The sequence below is a fragment of the Magnolia sinica genome, chromosome 6 (genome assembly GCF_029962835.1).
Source record: "Magnolia sinica isolate HGM2019 chromosome 6, MsV1, whole genome shotgun sequence".
NCBI classification, from domain to species: Eukaryota; Viridiplantae; Streptophyta; class Magnoliopsida; order Magnoliales; family Magnoliaceae; genus Magnolia; species Magnolia sinica.
Window position 1 is genome coordinate 70,788,650 of NC_080578.1, and position 20,631 is coordinate 70,809,280.

At 37.5% G+C, this 20,631-nt stretch overlaps 1 protein-coding gene across 1 annotated transcript; it reads right to left on the minus strand.

Annotated features, from left to right (window-relative positions):
* Window positions 1-1,582: 1,582 nt before the first annotated feature.
* On the minus strand, window positions 1,583-7,127 carry LOC131248847 (uncharacterized protein PHLOEM PROTEIN 2-LIKE A4-like). The gene is made up of 3 exons (XM_058249322.1): window positions 6,945-7,127; window positions 4,361-4,479; window positions 1,583-2,433 (listed from the first exon to the last, which is right to left on the minus strand). Exons 1-3 carry the CDS (start codon window positions 6,990-6,992, stop codon window positions 2,058-2,060), a joined length of 543 nt encoding a protein of 180 aa, XP_058105305.1. The 5' UTR covers window positions 6,993-7,127; the 3' UTR covers window positions 1,583-2,057.
* Window positions 7,128-20,631: the final 13,504 nt, after the last annotated feature.

Here is a 20,631-nt window from a genome sequence, read left to right on the forward strand (position 1 = left end):
TCTTGAGTTGATCTTCAGACATGTATAGTAACTGTGATTCCATACTTGAGATCTGACATGAAACACTTTTGTCTTACGAAATTTGGCAATCCATGTGTGCTAAACATATAAGCACTTACAAGATCTCTACACTTTTGTCTACTATTTCGTCCAAGAGCTTGAAGTAATTCATTGGAGTTATATTTTTTTAAAGAAGCGTTGATTAAGGTTAGCCCATTTTATCCTTAAGTTTTTCTTTTATAGCCTGAGATTAAAAGTAGTAGTTAATGTGCACAAGTAATTGAATGACAGTTGAGTTCTCGATAATGGAGGAGATATTCCTGGAGTTATGGAGGGTAGCCGAACAGTCGAAGCCTTATTTGGGGATAATGGCCCAAGTTCTGAGGAGTTTAAGTACTGCACCCATGGTCCAAAATACCAAACGTGTATGCATTGGAGTGAATGGTCGCACTTGATAAAAAGAAATGGTTCCATCTTAAGGACCATTTAAAGAACAGTGACCAATCCGGGTAAGTAAAACTACATGCCTTCGAAGAAATTCACATACATCTATCATATTAATGGCCAATTATGTTGGTTATCTGGCCAGGATATGATATTGTTAGGCATAAGCATTCCACTTTCACAATTGCAAGGCAAACATTTATAAGATTAAAGGCTTTCTAACAAACAAGCGTACATCATTTCATTACTCTACTGATTTCAAACCGCATGATTACATAAGATTGGAGAAACTTTTCCTTGATGGTAAGGATGGTATCGAAGCCTTGAGAGATACAGTGACTTCAAAAGAAATTAGATAAAATTCGGCTGCAACTGAGAAATTAATTTGGTGCGACCGAAGCATAACAAAGTGCGAATTTTTCGGGTTAGCTTAAAGTCATTGTGAATCAAGTATATTTAAAGAAGTGTTTTAAGCTTTTTTTAGGTATGAATTAAGGCTTGGGAGAGGTACATGGGAATACCAGAGCTTCTTCGGAATCATCATTCCTTCTCAATCATTTAGTTGCAGTTTACTTTTTTAGTTTTTCTGTTCATTTTTGTTTAAAATGTTAGTCATGCTTGACTAATCTCTTAGATATGGATAAGGGATAAACCTTTTAATGCATATTTGATATTTAATTCATTTTAGTCGTGCTTTAATTAAACTACCCAATATGCATTCCTTGCGTTCACATCCGCCATTTATGGGATATATACCCAGCTACCAAAGTATAGCGTCCATGTATGCCGTTTAACGCGTGGACGAGATGACAAGTATAATGGTTGACAATTAACTATCAAGTATCAACATTAATCTCGTCTTCAGTTGTGTTGGGTCACTACGAACTATCACTCACCTTGAAATAAACAAAAGATCCAGGCCATTGATGTTTCAGGCCACGTTGCGAGTGCCCATTGGTCCAAAAAAGTCCAACGGGCTCACTTAGCGATAGGTGGACCATGAAATGGACACCTAGAAAAACAATAGCCAATGTATACATGTTAGCTGCATTTTGATTGGACCAATTTGATATTCTTGGATAGTTCATATCCTACACATGTGACCGTCGGTCTGTACGGAAAAGTTCACATTCACGGGTTGCATGTAATCATCTCATAAATAGTTAAATAGAGTAAGAAACTATCAAACCAAACTGTCCATTGTTACAACAATTTAGAGTAAACACAAGGTCCATGTCGCTACTAAACTCTCCCTCTCGAATGCAAACAGAAGAAGAGGCTTGTGGCACTTGCTCCAATATGGCACTTATAGGTGAGATCTGAGCCGTTCATCAGGTCTGATCCACCTTGAGCATGCCCTCTCATTCCACTTATTAGGAAGTCCACACACCTGTGAGAATGACGGATGGTCACAAGGAAAATGATCAGCTAGCTAGCTGTCTACATGAAACATAAACGGGCAGACCACATGATCAGCAGATCAGCCCAATTCTTAATGTGGGTCCAGCTGATGAATGATACGGATCTCACGCATGTGTACTACTTGATACATGTGCCGCAAATCTCCTCCTCATTTACTCTCCTCAGTCGAGCATGACGTAGCATTACGCCCTTCATTGCTTGAGCTTGATCTTAACTCCTTCAAGAATCATGCTGCCCTTCCACCAATCACTTTCAACTTCATACATGCCAAACTGAACTGTTCCCTTCTGGCCACAGGACCCTACCCTGAATTCGCCGCCATTGATCTCGTGCCACCTATCGGTCACATCCCTATAACTCTCTAGCTTGTGGCTTACCTCGTCCTTCTGCCCATCTGTAGAGATCACCTTGAATTTTACTGGAGAAGAGTGCCAGCCAAATGCATCCACCTTGAACTTGACCACGTAGAAGATTTCCCAGGTTCCAGTCGTCGGGAAATAAGACAAGTCCAACTTGCCGACAACTTCGATCCAGTTCACTTGAAGGAGCTCCGCACCAATCTCGAACCTATCAACAAGCCACCAACTTAAGATGAGTTAATTTTCCTATGTTTGTTGTCAATATATAAGGCTATGTTTGGATGCTCTATCAATCCAAATTCCTATATAACTAAATGTACTGGAAATGACCCAATTGTAATTGTTTTTCTTTAAGAGTGTTTGGTTGCTGGTTTTTATATTTTTTAGATTACACCCGATTTTTATATATATATATATATATATATATATATATATATATATATATATATATATATATATATAAACATGGTTTACATCTTTTAATTAATTTTTACATTCCTTGTGATTTCCATTCCCTAGCTTTACCTAAAGTAGAAAAAAAAGAGACTTGGCCCTAGTTTTTTTATTGGCAAATGAAAAACTTGAAGAATTAGAATAGAATTGTAGACATTTTTCAGCTGATATCAGTCAAATAAACGTTAACAATACCCAAGAAATGCTAAGTTGATTCTAACATTCTCCAGGAAACATAAAAAGCGAAGGAGCCAAAAGGGGATATAAATGGAACTTCTAAGACTAATTGCTCTACTATGGGTGTGTTTGGATATTCTTTTGAATTGAATTGCAATTACTAACATAATAAGTTAAAAGCCATCTCAGCATTTAAATCATAATGAGGTTGCTTTTGCACAGCTGGACTTGAGAAAGAGGAACCATACCTACAATCTAGGTGCAGTCCAAAACACTTATAGGGACCATTTTTTAAATGTTATATAGACCTGTATATAACTATTGAGAGTCAAGATTTAATACATAATGTGAATATTCTATCAAAAGGTTTTATTTTAGTTCAAAACGATCAATATGTAGAATCAAAATAAATGATTGTTGAGATTCATGCTAGAACATCCACTTTCAATTTTAAAGAGATGGTTCGGAAACCTATTTATTCTAACATAGAGGGTAAAATGCATTAGAGTACCGATGTGGACTGTATGTTTGAATATAGATACAGTAATGCTCATCTCTTGCGAAAAACAAAGTGTGCGTGCGCGCGCGTGCGCGTGTGTGTGTAATAATTTCTTGCTCATTGCATTTAATTACACTATCAAAAACAGAAGTTGCAATATCTAAATTGTAATTTCCTTTGCAGCGTGCATTTCCATTGAGGAGTTATGCTCCAAATTGCAATAAGTTTCTTTGAAGGTGGACGTTAAAAGACAACTGCAATTCCTCCTCAGTTCTTGTGAATAAAGGAAACATCATCAATATTCTTCACTTCCTCTTGAATAATATGAATATCCGCAATTTAACTTGCTTGCAAACCCAAACACAACGTTAATTTTCACAATACAATTCATTTTTTAATCCTAAGGTAAACAGTAATGGTATTTGGTTTTGGTTATGCCTGTGACCCTATGGCTCAGTGGTAAACTCACAAGAGTTTCAACATGAGGTCATGGATTTGAGCACCCATGCGGGCATGTGTGGGGAGTGTGAGTGCGTGTGGAAAAAAAGAAAAGAAAACACAGCATTTGGTTATTTCATTAACTCAAACCAATTATTTCAGTTCAATTCCATGGAGCATCGGAATATAGTCTAGAAACTTAGGGTTTGTTTGGTGGCGCCCGTTAACGCTTTATATCAATTTTGGCCAATCAGCTGACAACCTTTAGAAAGCATCTCAGAGCAATTTCTCCACAAGAGCGAGTTCAGGCTGCGGTGATTTGCCACTGGACCACACACATGCTAACACATCAAGAATGTGTAAGATCCAAACTGTCCAGTTGACGCTTCATTACATGCCCAATCATTCACTGAAAAATCATGCCCATTGGATGTTCAGGTGAGGGACAGTAGAGACTATGTTGAACTCTATATTGAAATGAATTCTGTTGTCAAGCAAACAGGCCTTAAAGAAATCATGAAACCCTCAGTGAAGTCAACAAATGTAATGCGAGAAAAACACGACTTACTCAGAGTCTTGCTTGGTAAGCTTTGTCCATTGCCAAAAACGTTGATCATTGCCCCATATGATGTCTAGAGCCTTGGAAGATAGGTGAATTTCACTTTGAGTTTTTCTTATCAATTGATCCTATTAATAAAAGTAAGTATATTATTAGATGGACCAACACTAAGCTACTCTAAAATAGCATAAATATGTGCATTGTGTGCAATTAATGCTAAACAAAAGAATATATGCATGCATGTAGACAATATAGATGTATGTCAATGTCACCCTTCCAATAAATTAGAGAGAGGGTCTCTACAAATCAAATAACGAGCTTATATAATATGCTATACTTCAAAACTATCAGACACAAGATTTCTAAATGAAAATAATAATAATAATAATAATAATAATAATAATAAAGGAATCAAAGGTCTTGTTTGGTAGACACCTAAAGATGAGTTATTCTCATATTAGTTGATCACAAATATGTACTAGAGATCCTATTTCTTGTTGGTGGGGTTTAAAAATATTCTTGGTACCCAACAATCATGCACGTCTCTAATACATAATTACCATTAACTAAAGGGAATTTTACATTTAAAAAAAAAAAAAAAACTAATTAATTTGGAATTTACATTCCGGTAATTTTTTCAAAGTGTTTTTCAAATAGTTGTCCCATTAATCTAAGTAATTATCATTAGAGTATCTTCGGTTATGTTTCTTAATAACGGTTTGGGTCAAAGGTCGGTGACCCAGTTGGGCCCCACCATGATGTTTGCATGAAATTGACCTTGGCCACTAGATGTGTCACCCCTTGTCAGCTCCATCCATTTTTAAGATAAACCACATTATTTGAAACATTGTACAAGTGTACAGGGAAAGGCCTGCCTTACAAATTATTTCCCTTGGTGTGGCCCACCTGAATCCGACCTAAAATCAAGGTTAGACGTCTCTCTCCCAATAGCTTCCTTTGGTGTGGTCAAACTAAATCACATGTCAGCCTGATTTTTTTGCTAATGACCTCATATGGGATTATAAATCTAATGGTTGGAGTGAATTTCATGTACACATCATGGTGGTCCCATTAAAAATCAAGGGCTGTCCCGCTTTTCCAACTATGCCCAAATAAACAGATATTTCAGCCGATTGGTTAAAACAAACGGAATTTCAATTGCCCTGGATTTTTTGACAGGGCCCACTATGATGTTTATGCAAGATCCAATCCGACCATTAGATATGTAATCCCATGTTAGGTCCAAGTCTAAAAAATCATGGAGACTCATGATTTAGGTGTGCCACATGAAAGGAAACAATTGGAAGGTAGACAATGGAAATTGAGATGAGTAATTGAGGTGTGCCACATGAAAGGAAACAATTGGAAGGTAGACAATCGAAAGAGAGATGAGTAATTGAGGTGGGCCACATGAAAGGAAACGGTCAGAAGAGAGATGTCCACACTTGAATTTTACAGGGCTCATCATAATGATTATATGAAATTCACCTCAGCTATTAGATGCCACACCAAAATTTAGGCTGGGGGCCCAAAAATTAGCCCAATGCATGATTCAAGTGGATGTCACCAAGGAAGCATCTTGAAGGAAGGGTGAGCATTTCCCTGTCCCCTATTCCCGTGTCGTCCACCTAAATCACAACAAATGGAGCATTGTGTTGGGCCCTGGCCTAACAAGGGGCAATGCACCTGTTGGTTGGGGTAGATTTCACATAAGCATCAGGGTGAGGCCCACCTGAGTCGTGGACCCTTTGCTTGCATAGCCTACCTAAGCAGCCCTTGAGAAATCTAATTGGGAGGTACTCCTATTAATAATTACTTGTTTTGAAAAAGGTATCCGAGTGTTTATTCAATATTAATTAGGTTTGTTTTTTTCGGTAAAATTTCCTTAACTAAAAGAAAGAGATGCATAAGTTCCTAAACTACTTGCAGTGGCTCAAAACTTCTGTACATGTATGTCCCAATTTGGTGACATATGCCGTTTATGGACGGTCTATGATAAACATGGAAACACCCTCAAACAAATCCTAACCATCACGTGTTTCATTTCGTATGGACTATTGTTCTATATTTTTTTTCCCTTGACCATCAATTTTTAGGCCACCTGTAAGGTCTGGATTTTATTATCATTAGCTCCAAATCATGGTCCCAAAATGTACTCTCTCACGTAGCTTGAATGTGAATATTTTAGGAAGTGGAACCCTGACTTGTAATGGAATTACAACATTATTTTGTGTATGATGCTATCCAACTTCAAGCCAGAAAGAATCCCGAGATGGAGAGAAGATCCTTTAGGCAATGATTGGGTAGTAGGCAATGAGAATACACCAAATAAGTGTGATTAGATATTTCATTTATAGTACATTTAGTGGCACCAAATATCATGAAATTGCAATTTTATGATAGTTAATGAGATTTGGTGCAACCAAACACGCCTTTAAGCTATCTTTTAAAAAAGGATGCCTGCATATGTACAACTAATGAGGTGTAGCTTGCATGTTTAGAATATTTCTCCATGGAAAAAGAAGAAGATGATGATGAGGATGATGAGGATTATAGCAATGGCAATGATGATGATTGCAAATGTTTAACTTACAGTGGGTTGTGCTATCCAATGTGGGCCAGAATTTTGTAGTTGGCTCATGATGCTCAGGTTGGCTTGCTTGTATACTCTATGAGAATGGAGAATGAACTTCACATGAGCTGGTGAGACTATATATGGTTATGGGGGCACCACATGCACCTCACGCAAGGTACATTCGCCTCTTGCTATTGATCGTGACATGACACGTAAAATAAAAGAAAGAAAAAGAAGGAAAAAGAAAGAAAGTAAAAAAGTAAAAGAATCTGTCCAAGATAAGAATTACACGTCTGGTACAGCCCAAGAGCTTTTGTAAAGAACCCGGCTAACTAGCATACCCCGGATGGGTACTTACCCGGGTTTGCTTATGCAGACCTGAGAGCCACGTGCGTCGAACTCTCATGCAATCCCACCCGTCCATTTTGGTATGCTGCCTTATATTAACCATTAAACCCAAAAATCATTATTATTAGAAACTCAAGTAGGCTACAATATAGGAAACAGATGGGATGAAATGCTGACCATTACTTTTGTGTAGGGCTCATCCAATCCATTCATCTGATGTACCTCAAGAAGAAAGAATACCCAAAAATTACAATATTTCAAAACTTAGATAGGCAAAGCCACATGAATTTAGAATTTTTATTTATAAAATTGGCATATATGACTGAAGGCACGTATATGCGTGTATATGCGCACAGAGGCAAATATGCATCTTCCATCATGTGGTGTGGTGGGCATACTGGTATGGTATGCGAACAAAGGAGGTCCTTATCATCCAGAAATTTGTTTTGCATGTCATGATCTACTGCATGGGTGGCAACATTGGGCTCACGTTTTATATATTCGACTGATAAAAATATAGACAGTTGGAAAGCACCGACAACATTTAATCTCATAAAAATAAACTAAAAGAATCATCTAGATAATTCTTTATGCACGATGATTTGATCACACCACGTGTCCAAAGTATGTATAATTTCGGCCAAAAGACGATCCCTAAATGATCCACCTGGATTGCCCATGATCTTTCCTCACACAAGCTCACGCGGCTAGAAGCTAGGTTGGGTTCCCCATTATGTTTGTGAGAAATCCACCTCGCTTTAACATGAATCCAAATAGGGTTGTCAATGGGCTAGGCCTGGGGCAGCTGTCGGCCCTGATTTTGAACTGCTTCGGTCCAGGCTATTTGACTGACCCTATTTAAAATTCAGAATTTTCAGGCCCGGGGCCTTGCATGCTCATTGACACCCCTAAGTCCAAATATGAGGTAAAACTAAAACTCAAGCAAGCCACATGACAGGAAAATAGGAGGGAAATGGCTCCATGGGACTAAAAAGGTTTTATATTAGACTTTATCTAATTAAAATTATCTCATAAACAATTTGGATGGCATATAAATATCATGGTGGACTCCTGAAAAGTTTCAACAGCATGGCCCACTTAAGTTTTGGATCTCATTTTATTAGCTCATGTCATTACATGAGATTGACAAAACCGATGAATAGGATAAAGTTCAAAATGAATTTATGAAGAGTTTGGATGGCATATAAACATCATGGCAGAAAAGTCTCAATAACGTGGCCCAATTGAGTTTTAGATCTATGACATTTTTGGGCTGATATCCTAGCAGGAGCTAGCAAAATAGATGGATGGATGGATGTGATGGAGTTCTCACAAACGCCACAGTTGGTCCAGCTAGCTTCTAACAGCAGGAATCCCTCACGAGCCGCGGATTGAAACGTGATACGTGATCTTTTCCTCCAGTGAGCAGGAATCTTTTGCTGGCGTGATATGATGATCTTCATTTGCTTTTCTTTTCTTTCTGTTTTTTTGACCTTTTGTTTTTTTTAAGGGTGATTTATTCCAAAAGCGGCATGGGCGTCAAAAAATCACAACCATGGTTAGCAAAAACAGCTGGACTGCACAGTGAAAGCTGGTGATTCACAACCAACGTTCATAGATAGTCTGAAAATCAATACATATTCCTGATATGCTCGGTGGGCTGCTTTAAGCCTTGATCCCAAATTTAAAATAACAATAATAATTTTTTAAAAACAAGGAGTCCACGTCAGAAGGCCTTCCTATAATGTAAGTTACAGCCATAGTCTAACCTAATCATTGTGGGAATTTTCGGAACATAGTTTAGAAATTAGGACTCCGTTCGGTACTCGGGTTCATTATTGGGTTGAGTTGACCTGGTGAATCCGAAATTAACCAGGCAAATAATTAATAATAATAACTATTATTCTGTAATTCTTTTCTAGAATTTGATTTAGGTTCTTCTGCGTTAAACGGTCATTTTCTTATTTAGATTTGAATCTTTGCTCAGAAAATTTATATCTGTAATTCTTTTCTAGATATTGATTTAGGTTCCTCAGCGTTAGTCACTTTCTTATTTCAAATTGAATCTTTGCTGACAAAGTTTATACCTATGGGCGTGTCGTAGATCCATCTGATTTAGAGGATTTTTTGGGGTCTGCCGGTCGTGTTGTTGTTGTTCTTTCTCATCTTATTATCTAAATTGGGCTTCTATCCATTTTGAGATCTATCACATCTAGATTTTTATTGGGTGTCTATTATTGTCATCATCATCATCTCTAAAAAAATTACTAATATGTCATTTCTCCAGCAGGGTTGATGTTAAAACCATGCTAAGTTATTAATGTAGGGGCATTTTCACACAAGGCTTGAGTGGGGTTACTTGTAGGATACAAAGATACACTCGGGATGGGCAGCCCATGTGAGGCAGGTGGCTCGTGTGAAGTGGCACCATGTGAGGTGAGACCTATGCTATAAGATAAAAGATTAATTCGCCATGTACTATTAGTTGGAGCTTTTAGAGCAAGTGGTTAATTATTCTACATCAAAGTGATATCAAAGCAGAATATTTCATATTTGAGACTCCTCACAGTTCAGAATTTTTAAACATACTTTGTAAAACTGATGGCCAATATTTAATGAGCTGGTCCAATATAACACTTGTTCAATGCCATCTCTAGGTGTGCAATTAAACATTTCTCTTTTATCATTGACTTTTTTATTATGAACTCCAGCATAACAATGCATTGGAATGAGCCATGCTCGGGCCACATTTGCAGATGAGCCGTTTGGGGTATGAGATAGAGCTCTAAATTATAAAAGATGCTACAAAATGAGGATGCCATGACAATAGGCCAGACCTATCGCAGTCTAAACCATTTGAGATCCAAATGGTAGCCGCACAGACCTAGATGCATTTTCATTTAATTCCAAACATCACCTTTGCTTTGGAGCTTCTAAAGGGTCCATTTCTGTAGGGGTATTTGGAAATTGGAATTAACCCTTAATTCTGTCTTTGGAGTGCCCTCATCAGATTCGTTAACACGGGAGCCGAGCTTCTCCCATTTATTAAAACTTTTTATGTGAGTCCTCCAAAAAGAGAAATGATGTAAAATGACACAATGATCTATATTAAGTTACAGCAACCCCATCTGATTAAAATGACACAATGATCTATATTAAGTTACAGCAACCCCATCTGATTTGTAGATCACCAGGCATGGAAAATTTAAGATTGAGGTGTAGTCCCGATCATAGTTATCAAATTCATTTATTCAACGTTTTTATTAAAAGAAAAGAAAAATCTGTTTGGCGAACAATTCAAAAGATTCGGTTTAATTTTGGTATTTTTATGTCTTACATTAAATATACATATTAAAAATCAGAATTAAGGTATAATCCCAACTTTGCAGTCCCAATCCAGTCCCAATCCACACCGAACCAAGAGAGAGATTAAAAACTCGTGCCATTTGATAAATTGAAAAATAATCTATAAAAATTAATTTAAGTGATGAAAACTTAAAGTGTTAAATTTTAATTTTTAGATAATTTTAAGAATATTTTATTAAGAATGAAAAAAAAAAAAAAATGCACCTCCACTTTCAACATTCAACCTTCAACATCAAGTAGAGGAAAGCTTAGAAAAAAAAAAACTCGTATTTCAGTAAAAATTGATTTAAGTACTTTATAAGTTAAATTTGCTAAACAATATGAATCAATAAAAATCAATAAAAATATCAAATTTCAATGCTAAGTGCTAAAAATAAATTTTATCAAACAACCATATAACCGAACATCTGAAATAATAATAATAATAATAAGAAAGAAGACAAACAATAGAGCCCTTCCACGCCACCGCTATAGTGTTTGTCAGTTAAATTGTAATGATCTTACCCTTGCTTTTTGTTGGTTCTGATTCTTTAGTTCACGCGAGGAATCAATATGAACAATACGTATATGTGCCGACAAGTAATAGATTGAAATAATTCATATCGGTTCTGACCAGAATATGCTCCAAAGTCAAGCATATCAGGTAACCAGCTGCCTAATACATATGAACCAAGACAATTTTAAGGCACCATATGCTATTTGTGAAGGGTTTCTTCTGTACTGTTGGTATGCTGACCCAACTCCAAACTACGTGGTCACATTGCCACCAAAAACCTTCTTGAACCATGATCATTGGTAACCCATTTTCTCTCTCTCACTCTTACTGAGAAATTCCGAACATTTATCCATCTTGCGGTCCCTCTTTATGGATAGCCATGCATCCAATGCAATCCATGGCTTTAACAACTTGTTCAGTCGGTTTGAATCTCAATGGAGTCAACTCATCTTGATAAGATTTGGAGCCGTGTCGCATGAAAACACGCTGGCACATACAACCGACTCAATACATCTCACCATGACTTTACTGATCAGCCAAAAAGCCTTGTCAGCTGGCTTTTCTTTTTAAAAGTAAAAGATGTATGAGATAAGATTGAAAGAGCCAATCCCATCCATCAAACACACAACATTCCCACGCCAAACTATTAATAGTGTGTTATTTTTAATGTTTCACTTGATTATTTTTTAATAATTTTAACTGTATAAAACATTATATATATTAATTATTAAAAGGTTGAGTCGGCTAAAGGCTTTATTGAGTCTTCGAGTAATTATTAAAAGGTTGAGTGGCCCCAAAGAAGCTTTTAATGGTAGGTGTTCAATCCCTGCTGCTTTATATGGTGAGGTCCACTTGAGCTTTGGATTTACCTGATTTTTTGGGCCTATGCTCTAAAATGATATCAAAAAATGGGTGGACGGTGTGGATATATAGCCTACATATCATGGTGGGACCTACACAACCTGCTAACATCAACGAGACTTTTTAAAATTTTCAAATCAACAGCAGGGAAGATAAAAGCTACAGCTACCTAGATCAAATGCAATTCTATCTAATCTAATTCTAAGCTTTTTCATTCTCCTCAAACATTGTGCAGAATTGGCATGGGACCAAATGCACTAACATTCCACCTAATCCCATCTAATAGCACACGCCAAACGCCCCTTAAGGAGCATATTATGGGGCGCACATGATGGATGGATTGAATGTCAGTTAAACTTCAAGGTTGGTCCCACGTCTGATCTGTATGTTATGCCAAAGGGATTTTTTTTCATATAACCACCTACTTTTTTTTGATATGCACCAAAAATCTCCTGCCTTGAAGCTATTTCCTCGAAACTGCTTATAGTTTAAACCTTTCGTCATTAAACCGCGTGCTGTTAGTTATAAATACGAATTGATTTTTATATTTTAGAATGTACAAAAACTGCGGCGAGGATTAGGAAGTACCCTTGCCCGTTCCGAGATCGGGACAGGTGGAGGCCCCACGACCGCTGAGGATGTATGACTTCTATCTACACTGTTAATCCATTTTTTCATATCATTTTAAAATACTGACAAAAAAATAAGGCAGATTAAAGGATTAAATAGACCACATATGAGGAATTAAATTCTTGCCATTGAAAAATTCTAAGGAACCATAGAAGTTATGGATTAGGATGATATTTATTTTTTCACTTCATATATATATATATATATATATATATATATATATGACCATTTCAACAGGTTAGATGGAAAATAAATGACAAGGTGGACCCTAGATAGGTTTCAATGGTGGGCGTTTTTAGCGCTGTTACTTTCCATGGTGTGGTCTACTTGAGCCTTTGATCTGCCTTACTTTAGTTCGTATTTTAAAATCATAAACAAAAAAAAAAGAAAAGAGGGATAGACGGTTTAGATAAAAGTAATACATCATGGTGGCCACTTGGTGGCCGGCGGAACCCGCTCAGGCGGAGGTGGTACCTAATCCGTGCCCCAGAAACTGCGGTTACTTTACGGCAGCTGGCAATTTCCGAAGCGGATTGGCTTGTGTACGACACACCAACCGATCCGGCCGATGTGTTGATGCCACCAAGTTCTTTAGGTCCTATCAAGAGGTATTTGTGATATACAAACCGCCCGATCATTTTGTGCGCTCAAAGTAAGGTTTGAGCCGAAAAATAAGATAGATCTAAAATTAAGGGGACCACACTGCAAAAGGAAGTGCGGGATTGAACGTCTATCATTGAAATTCTTTTGGAGTCACAAGTTTTGGATTAACATGATATTTGTTTTTCCTCTTCATCAAGTTTTTTGTGACATTATGAACAGATTGGATGGAAAATAAACATTATGGTGGGCCCTACAAATGTTTTAATGGTGAGAATCACTGTCCCACTACTATTTGTGGTGTGGTCTACATGAGCTTTGGATATGAATTATTTTGGGTTAATTCTCTAAAATGATCTCGCTAAATGCATGAACGGTGTGGATATAATAAATACATCATTGGGGGCCAAAAAACTTTGATATCCTTTGAATCGTTTGTAAAAGAAAAAAAAAAAAAAACTAGACGAGCAGCGCTTGTCTTCGCACGACACGTACCCACATCAGCGAGGTCAATGGTGTGTGGCACACCAACGAATCCGCTACCCCAAACTATGTGTGGGGTCCCCCTTGATGTTTGTAAGAAATTCAACCCGTCCATCTGTTTTTCCGGCTTATTTGAGGGCATGGACCCAAAAATGAGGCAAATCCACATCTCAAAGTAGGCCCCACGATCACCCTAAAATATTTCGACATGGACGTTTTTTCCCACTGTTTTTCGTCGGATAGCCCACTATTTTATGTCCAATATAGATTTGCGTTATTTACTTACCCATGCCCTAAATAAGCTGATTTAACTAATGGACAAGAGGATTTGTCAAAAAATATCTGTAACCCATGAATATTTCAACGGTAAGCTTTAAATCCTCAATCTTTATGTTCTTGTGGCCTACTCGAGCTCTCTAATAGCTTCATTTTCTGGACCACGCCCTAAAATGAGATGAAAAATCCAATAGACGGGATGGATTTGTAACAAGCATTATGATGGCCCCACTTACTGTCAAGCCACCTCGACATGTAGGCTTAAATGTCCACCTACCCTTAAACACATTTTTATTTTACGTTAATTGTGGCGCAACTATCACCTCGACCACATGCGAGTTCCACTTTGATGTTTACGAGAAATCCATTTTGTCCATCTATTCTGGCAGCACATTTTAGGATATGAGCCACAAAATGAGGCAGATCTAATGTTCAAAGTGGCCCCATAATGGCTTTAAAATATTTCAATGGTGATAATTCTTTCACACTGTTTCCTATCGTGTAGCTAAATTGAGCTTCACGTGTATCTCTTTTTGGTCAAATGGCCAAAAACGAACTGAAAAACAGATGAACGATTGGATTTTTCACAAACATCATAACGAAGCCGACCTACCGCAAGGTCAGGTTTGCACGAAAATCAAAGAACTTAAACCTGCGCAGGCAGATTGTTTGAGGGGCGGATTAACTATTAACCCGAGAATAGGAATACTGGCTACTGAAGTAACGTCACCAAGTTTTGTGAACCCACGATGTATGTGTAGTATCCATTCACACCGTCCATCCATTTGTAGAGAAAATTTTAGAGCATGACCCAAAGAATGAAGCAGATCTAAAGCTCAAGTGGACCCTAACACATAAAATAATGGGGCAATAGAAAAGTGTTGTCGATAAAACGTATATATCATGGTAGCACTCACATGGCACTGTCCAGCACTAACCATGCTAGTGGCAGTGTAAGCATGCAATCGACATCCTATGACACACTGAACAGAGCCTCTTTGATTAGTACATTTAAATGGGTTGAGGGTTTCTCGACCATAGGTGGGGTCCACCGTGATGTTTGTGACAAATCCATTCCATCCATTCGGATTGCCATCTCATATTAGGGCATGGGTAAAAAACTGATGCAGATCCAAAGGTCAAAGTGAGGCTCACAATGAATTTAAGATATTCAATAATGAGTGTTTTTTTTTTTTTTTTTTTTTTAGTATTTCTTGTTGTGTGGCCCATTTGAGCTTCTGATCTGCCTCATTTATGGGACCATCACCTAAAATGAGATAAAAATAAAATAAAATGAAAATAGATGAATGGTATGGATTTCTAATAAATCCATGTGACCCCACTGTTTTGATCATAGGCATTTGATCCCACTGTTTTCCATTGTGTGACCCACTTTAGCTCCTGAATATCCTCAATTTTGGGAACTTGCACTAAAATGAGCAGGCAAAATGGACGCACGGTGTGGATAAAACACAGATATCATGATGAACCCATGGATCAAAATGAGAGGGTAGTATGGTCATTTGGCAAACGTAAATGCTGGAGAATGGGACAAACATTAACAAATGTGGCCAAGTAGGGGTAAAACAGACGTTTTGACAATTAACCTCTGAATCCGTTAACCACCCATTAACATAGGCCGCTCTAGTACCTATATGAATAAGGTAAGTAAAATTTTAAAAATAGTTTAAAAGTTTGAGGTTTTCGGTCCATATAAGAAAAGGTTAGCGGACATATGAAAAAATTCCCAAACGAAACCAAAAAAAGTTTGTATCTACTCCCGTCCGAATGTTTGACTTTAACAATTTTCATTGGACGTTTACGTCAAGGCTACGTTGCGATGCTTTATCAAACGGAATTCCTGTATAAAGAATGCCATTGAATGACATGAGTTGTATGGCTTGGATTGTAACATCAAGGTCGTATTCAATTGTCGGCCATGGAGACTAAGTGAACCGTGTCAAAGCAGCCACATGTTGTGTATTGGGCGAATAATGTAAAAGCTAGCAGGCTTTTCTTCTGCCACAATAAGTCAAGGGTTCATCCATCACTACTCGTGCAAATAGAATCTTGAAATCTGATATCCCCATTCCAGCCATGCGTCCGGGATTCGCGCCATGGACGTACCTGTCCCAAAAATCAAGCCATTTCACCCATCTATTGGTGATTATATGTGCTCATCGGGGGTCATAATAAGCGATTCCGTTGCTTATGCTTATTCTTATTCTTGCGGCCCACTTGAATGAGTAAGGACCATCTGATGGAGATTTTTCTTTTCTCTAACATGGTTCGAGGTAGAGCCCCTAATATATAAAATCGTTAGGTAACTTTCCTTCAATAGTTTAACAGTGTCAATGAAACAACCCATAGCCTGTTTACACTTGATCTTGACCGCACCAAATTCAAGAGCCAGTAATGCGACACATAGTGGCACCACCACATGAAAGATCAAGATAAGATCTTATTTATTTATTTTATTTTTTAAAAAAAAGTGGAATTGGTAGGAGAAGATTGTGAATCACAAGAAAAGGTGTCCGTTAGACACGTGTCATCACGCTTGAGTAAAAAGTTGTTATTTGACAAATGACAACATAAGAGACGATGTTCACGGTAGCTATTTTAGCCGGCCGTGATTCTTCTCATAACACATGGTAGAAATCAAGTGGTTGCACCTACTTAAAGCTATAAGTGAAATGCTCAAATACACATGATTAGCTACAGTGGTGGTCACCAGTGACATATGGTATAATGTGATTAGGCACGTGTATTCAGAGTCAAACTAATTATGCGAAGATCACAAAGACATCTCTTTGAGATAGAAATATAATCAATTATGTTTACTAAATAATTGGTGGATTAGATGAAAATCTTATTGACTCATCTAGAATTAGGAGTATAATCAACCACATCTACTAATTGACCAATCAATTAAAAGAATATCTCAAAAAACGATTCCAATAGGAGTCTCCAACAAACCATCTAACATATTCATAAATTTAACAAAGAATGAAGAGCTCGAAGCCCACATTGTTCAAATACAACACAACAATACTTTTTTCACTACAATGTTGCATATATCATTTGTCTTCTATGGTTTATTATTATTATTATTATTATTCAACTTGACTCCTCCATTATCAGTCACCCAGCGCAATGCTACAACTAGCCCGAAGAAATTATAATATGATAACTAGGCAACCTATGCCCGCAATCATGATGTTAGACCTAGGAAGATCTCTGGGTCTCGAATGGCTAGGAGGGCCATCTTACCACTTTTTTAGAGATTCTGCTTGACCATCTCACTATGAAGTTTTACCAAAGCTACTGGTTTCACTATGGCTGTAGTGCCACAGAGCCTAGTAGAGCGACAAACAAGTAGTTGTTTCATGACAGCCCGAACCATAGAGTAAGGATCCAAGCAACGAATGAATAGTCATTCCCATGATTATCTCGCCACGAAGTGAAGATCCGAAGCGATGAACATGTTGTCACCCCACCAATATTCCCGCCACAAAGTACGTGGCTAAGTGATGAATGGTTGATCATCTAACCATACAACTCACCCACGAAAATCAATCATATGGGGTAATGGATGAATTTTTATTTCCCAACAACCAACTATGCGATAAAAGGACCATCAAAGATTCGTCCGCCATCTGTTGTCTCACCATGAAACACAGTCTTATGCGATAAATAAACAACCACCAATAAGGATTGTCCAGCCATAAAGCTAGCTATGTGATGAAGAGATATCCACCCCTTCTTGTGAACCACTATTTTCTCGCATAACGAATCCCAATCCATGACGAATAAACCATCATTCACGATAACCTACCAGCCACGAAGGTAGCTGAGAAGGTGATTGAGCTTTCTACTTGACAACCTTCTTGCTATGAATAGACAATCGTTTCCTTTTCTTTTATTTATTATCCTTTTTTCTTTCCTTTTATTATTTACTTTTTCAGTCAACTATAATTAAAAATTACTTAATTAATTGACTTCAACATGGCTTTATTCATTTAACTTACATTCTCTTAATTTTGAACAGTGTAAGATATCACATAATTAATAATCATTTCTTAAAAGGCAAAAGAATTCATTAAAATGATGAACCCTCCCCTTTATGGATCACTTGATTTCACGTGATCGATGGCTGAATAGTAGGATGATCTTCACCGATCTAATCCTCATTTATTTATTATTACAAGGCATTTGATTTGAGCCGCTATTGGCTCCGGCATACTTGGGACACACACATATAACACATGTGACCAAACTCTACACTAACACTATTTATTGACACACCCGATGGGAAACATGTGCTAACAAATGTTCGATAATAAGACAATATGGAAAAGAATTAAAAAGCAGGAAGAGGTTCCAGCAAAATCAAAAAATTAACATGTATTGTTGGATGTACCTGTCCAGGTTGAACACGCGCCTATCTAAGCCCAACATGTGCCTCTAGTATACGTTCATCTAGAGGTTGTTACTTCACCCAATAATAATATCTCATTGGTATTGCAAATGCTCTCACAATATGCAGTTTACTTGATGCATATTTTAAAACAGGAAAGATCTCAAGTCAATGAAATTGCACGTGGAGGGCCCATGGGATATGCGTGGAGACTTGGCGGAGTTAAAAAATGAATGATATATCTTAGAGGGGGCCGGGGTTGATTAGAACCAAATAAAATTTATACCAATTAAATCCAATTGCCTACTTAAACTAATTTTCGATTAAAGCCAAGTAAAGCAATTTAACATTAAGGCTTTCAAGCCATTAGTGGGTCCAATCACATAGACTACTAATCATGTATCTATGGAGCAACCAGTATATAAATAATAGTGCACATGTGTGTGGGGGATGTGCTACCTATCAACTCATAGCATTCATCTAATCATGCATACATATAATTATACATTCATCACATAAGCATAATTAAACAAATGCTCAATGATAATTCCAAATACATGTATAGTGGTCTAGTTTCCCTACTCCACTCCTGGCAGGTGCACTCAACCCATGAGTGTACCAGATTTTATTATCAGAGGTTTTTAATCAGGTTCAAATCTAACCTTTATAACCCTTCACAAGGACATTAGCATACACTTCCATTGAAGGCTCCCACAAGAGACTTGAGTTGATTTTCTATCGGTATCGGCTAATCAATAACCTCGGTCTTAATCTAATAACCTATGCCTACTTTTGTCAAAGGCTCCCTCAGAGACTAACACGCCCGTTTCCGATGGCTTACACAAAGACTTTGATTAGTTGCAATGCCTAGGGAGTTTTACAAGATGGGTCTTCTAGAGAGTTTAGACAATGATATACTTATAAAGGTTGAGGCTAATCTATAGAAAATTGTGGAGTTCAAACATATCTTTAAGATGGAGGTTAGAATCCTTTTTTGAGTGTAAATCTCAAGGAATATGACTTATAACTCATTGGTTTAGAGACTTGGGATATGGGATATGATCATGGAAACACCTAAGTTTCTATTGCACCAAAAACTCATGCAAATAACCAAGAACCAAATGCCCTTTACAAGGAGTTTAAGCTCCAATAGTAAAAAATGGGTAGATAATGGATCTTTCGATGACATTGATCAAAGCTTTGATAGCATCGAGAAAATCAAGTTTTTAGTTAAATTGTTGTTGACAGTTTACACACTGCTACCCAATGTCATCGAATGGTCTTTGATGGAATTGATGGGACCATTCGATGTGATCAAAGGTTCCTCATTCCATCAAGAAACCTGATCAAATAATAAAAAAATCTATAGATATATCTAAGTTAGCTACTTGATTCCATCGAGGGGATCTTCGATGGCATTGAAGACCCCTTGAGGGCTATTCGATGAGATTGAGCACCACTTGAAAGTCTATTGTTTTGGGTATATAATTTCACAGCAGCTTGACACCTATTTTAAGCTTACTTATCATGTTCTAATTAGGCTCCTGAAGTTAAGGCATGATCAACAAGGTTTATCTATAAGGTTAACACTCTAAAGGTTCAAGGGTAATTTTAGGTCAAGGGTTAGAGTCACCAAGACACCTCATTTACATATTCTTTGCTCTTTGATGCTCATACCATTTTATGTCTTCGGTCTTCAACTTGGAAGGGCTCAACCAACTACATGACATATGGACTCACGTGATTGACAAACAAGATGTATAAATCAGTACACTAACAACAAAGAATTTTAATTTGCTTATGAGAGTTCTCTTAAAGTGGATGTCATTGCTTAAGCAACGACATGGAGACAATAATCCTTTAGTGAGCATTAGACCATAAGGACCAGTTAATCCTCTTTCGAGGGTCGATTGAGCTGGTCAGTAAGGTTGAAATCTGTCATCACGAGTCAAAATTGGCCAAGACAACCAATTTCATGGCATTGGTACTAAGATGCCCTTAATTAGAGTTGTACACAAGTCGAATTGAGTCGAGTTTGGCATAACTCAGCACGGCTTGGCCAACAGTTAACCCCAGCTCGAACTCAACTTAACTTAGTCATCAAGCCTGACTGACCAGCTCGACTCGATTTGGTTAGTAGCTCGGGCCAGCTCTAGCCAAGTTCAAGCCTATGCTGCATTTTCTCAAACACATAAATTGCATCTTCAATCTCCCACACTTTAAATGCA

What these genes read in the sequence shown, in the direction of transcription:
- LOC131248847 (XM_058249322.1), bottom strand. Translation starts at nt 6,992, where the DNA reads ATGAGCCAACTACAAAATTCTGGCCCACATTGGATAGCACAACCCACT. An exon ending in ATTGGATAGCACAACCCACT is followed by an intron (nt 4,480 to 6,944) that starts GTAAGTTAAACA and finishes TTTTATTAATAG; the next exon opens with GATCAATTGATAAGAAAAAC. An exon ending in CTTACCAAGCAAGACTCTGA is followed by an intron (nt 2,434 to 4,360) that starts GTAAGTCGTGTT and finishes GCTTGTTGATAG; the next exon opens with GTTCGAGATTGGTGCGGAGC.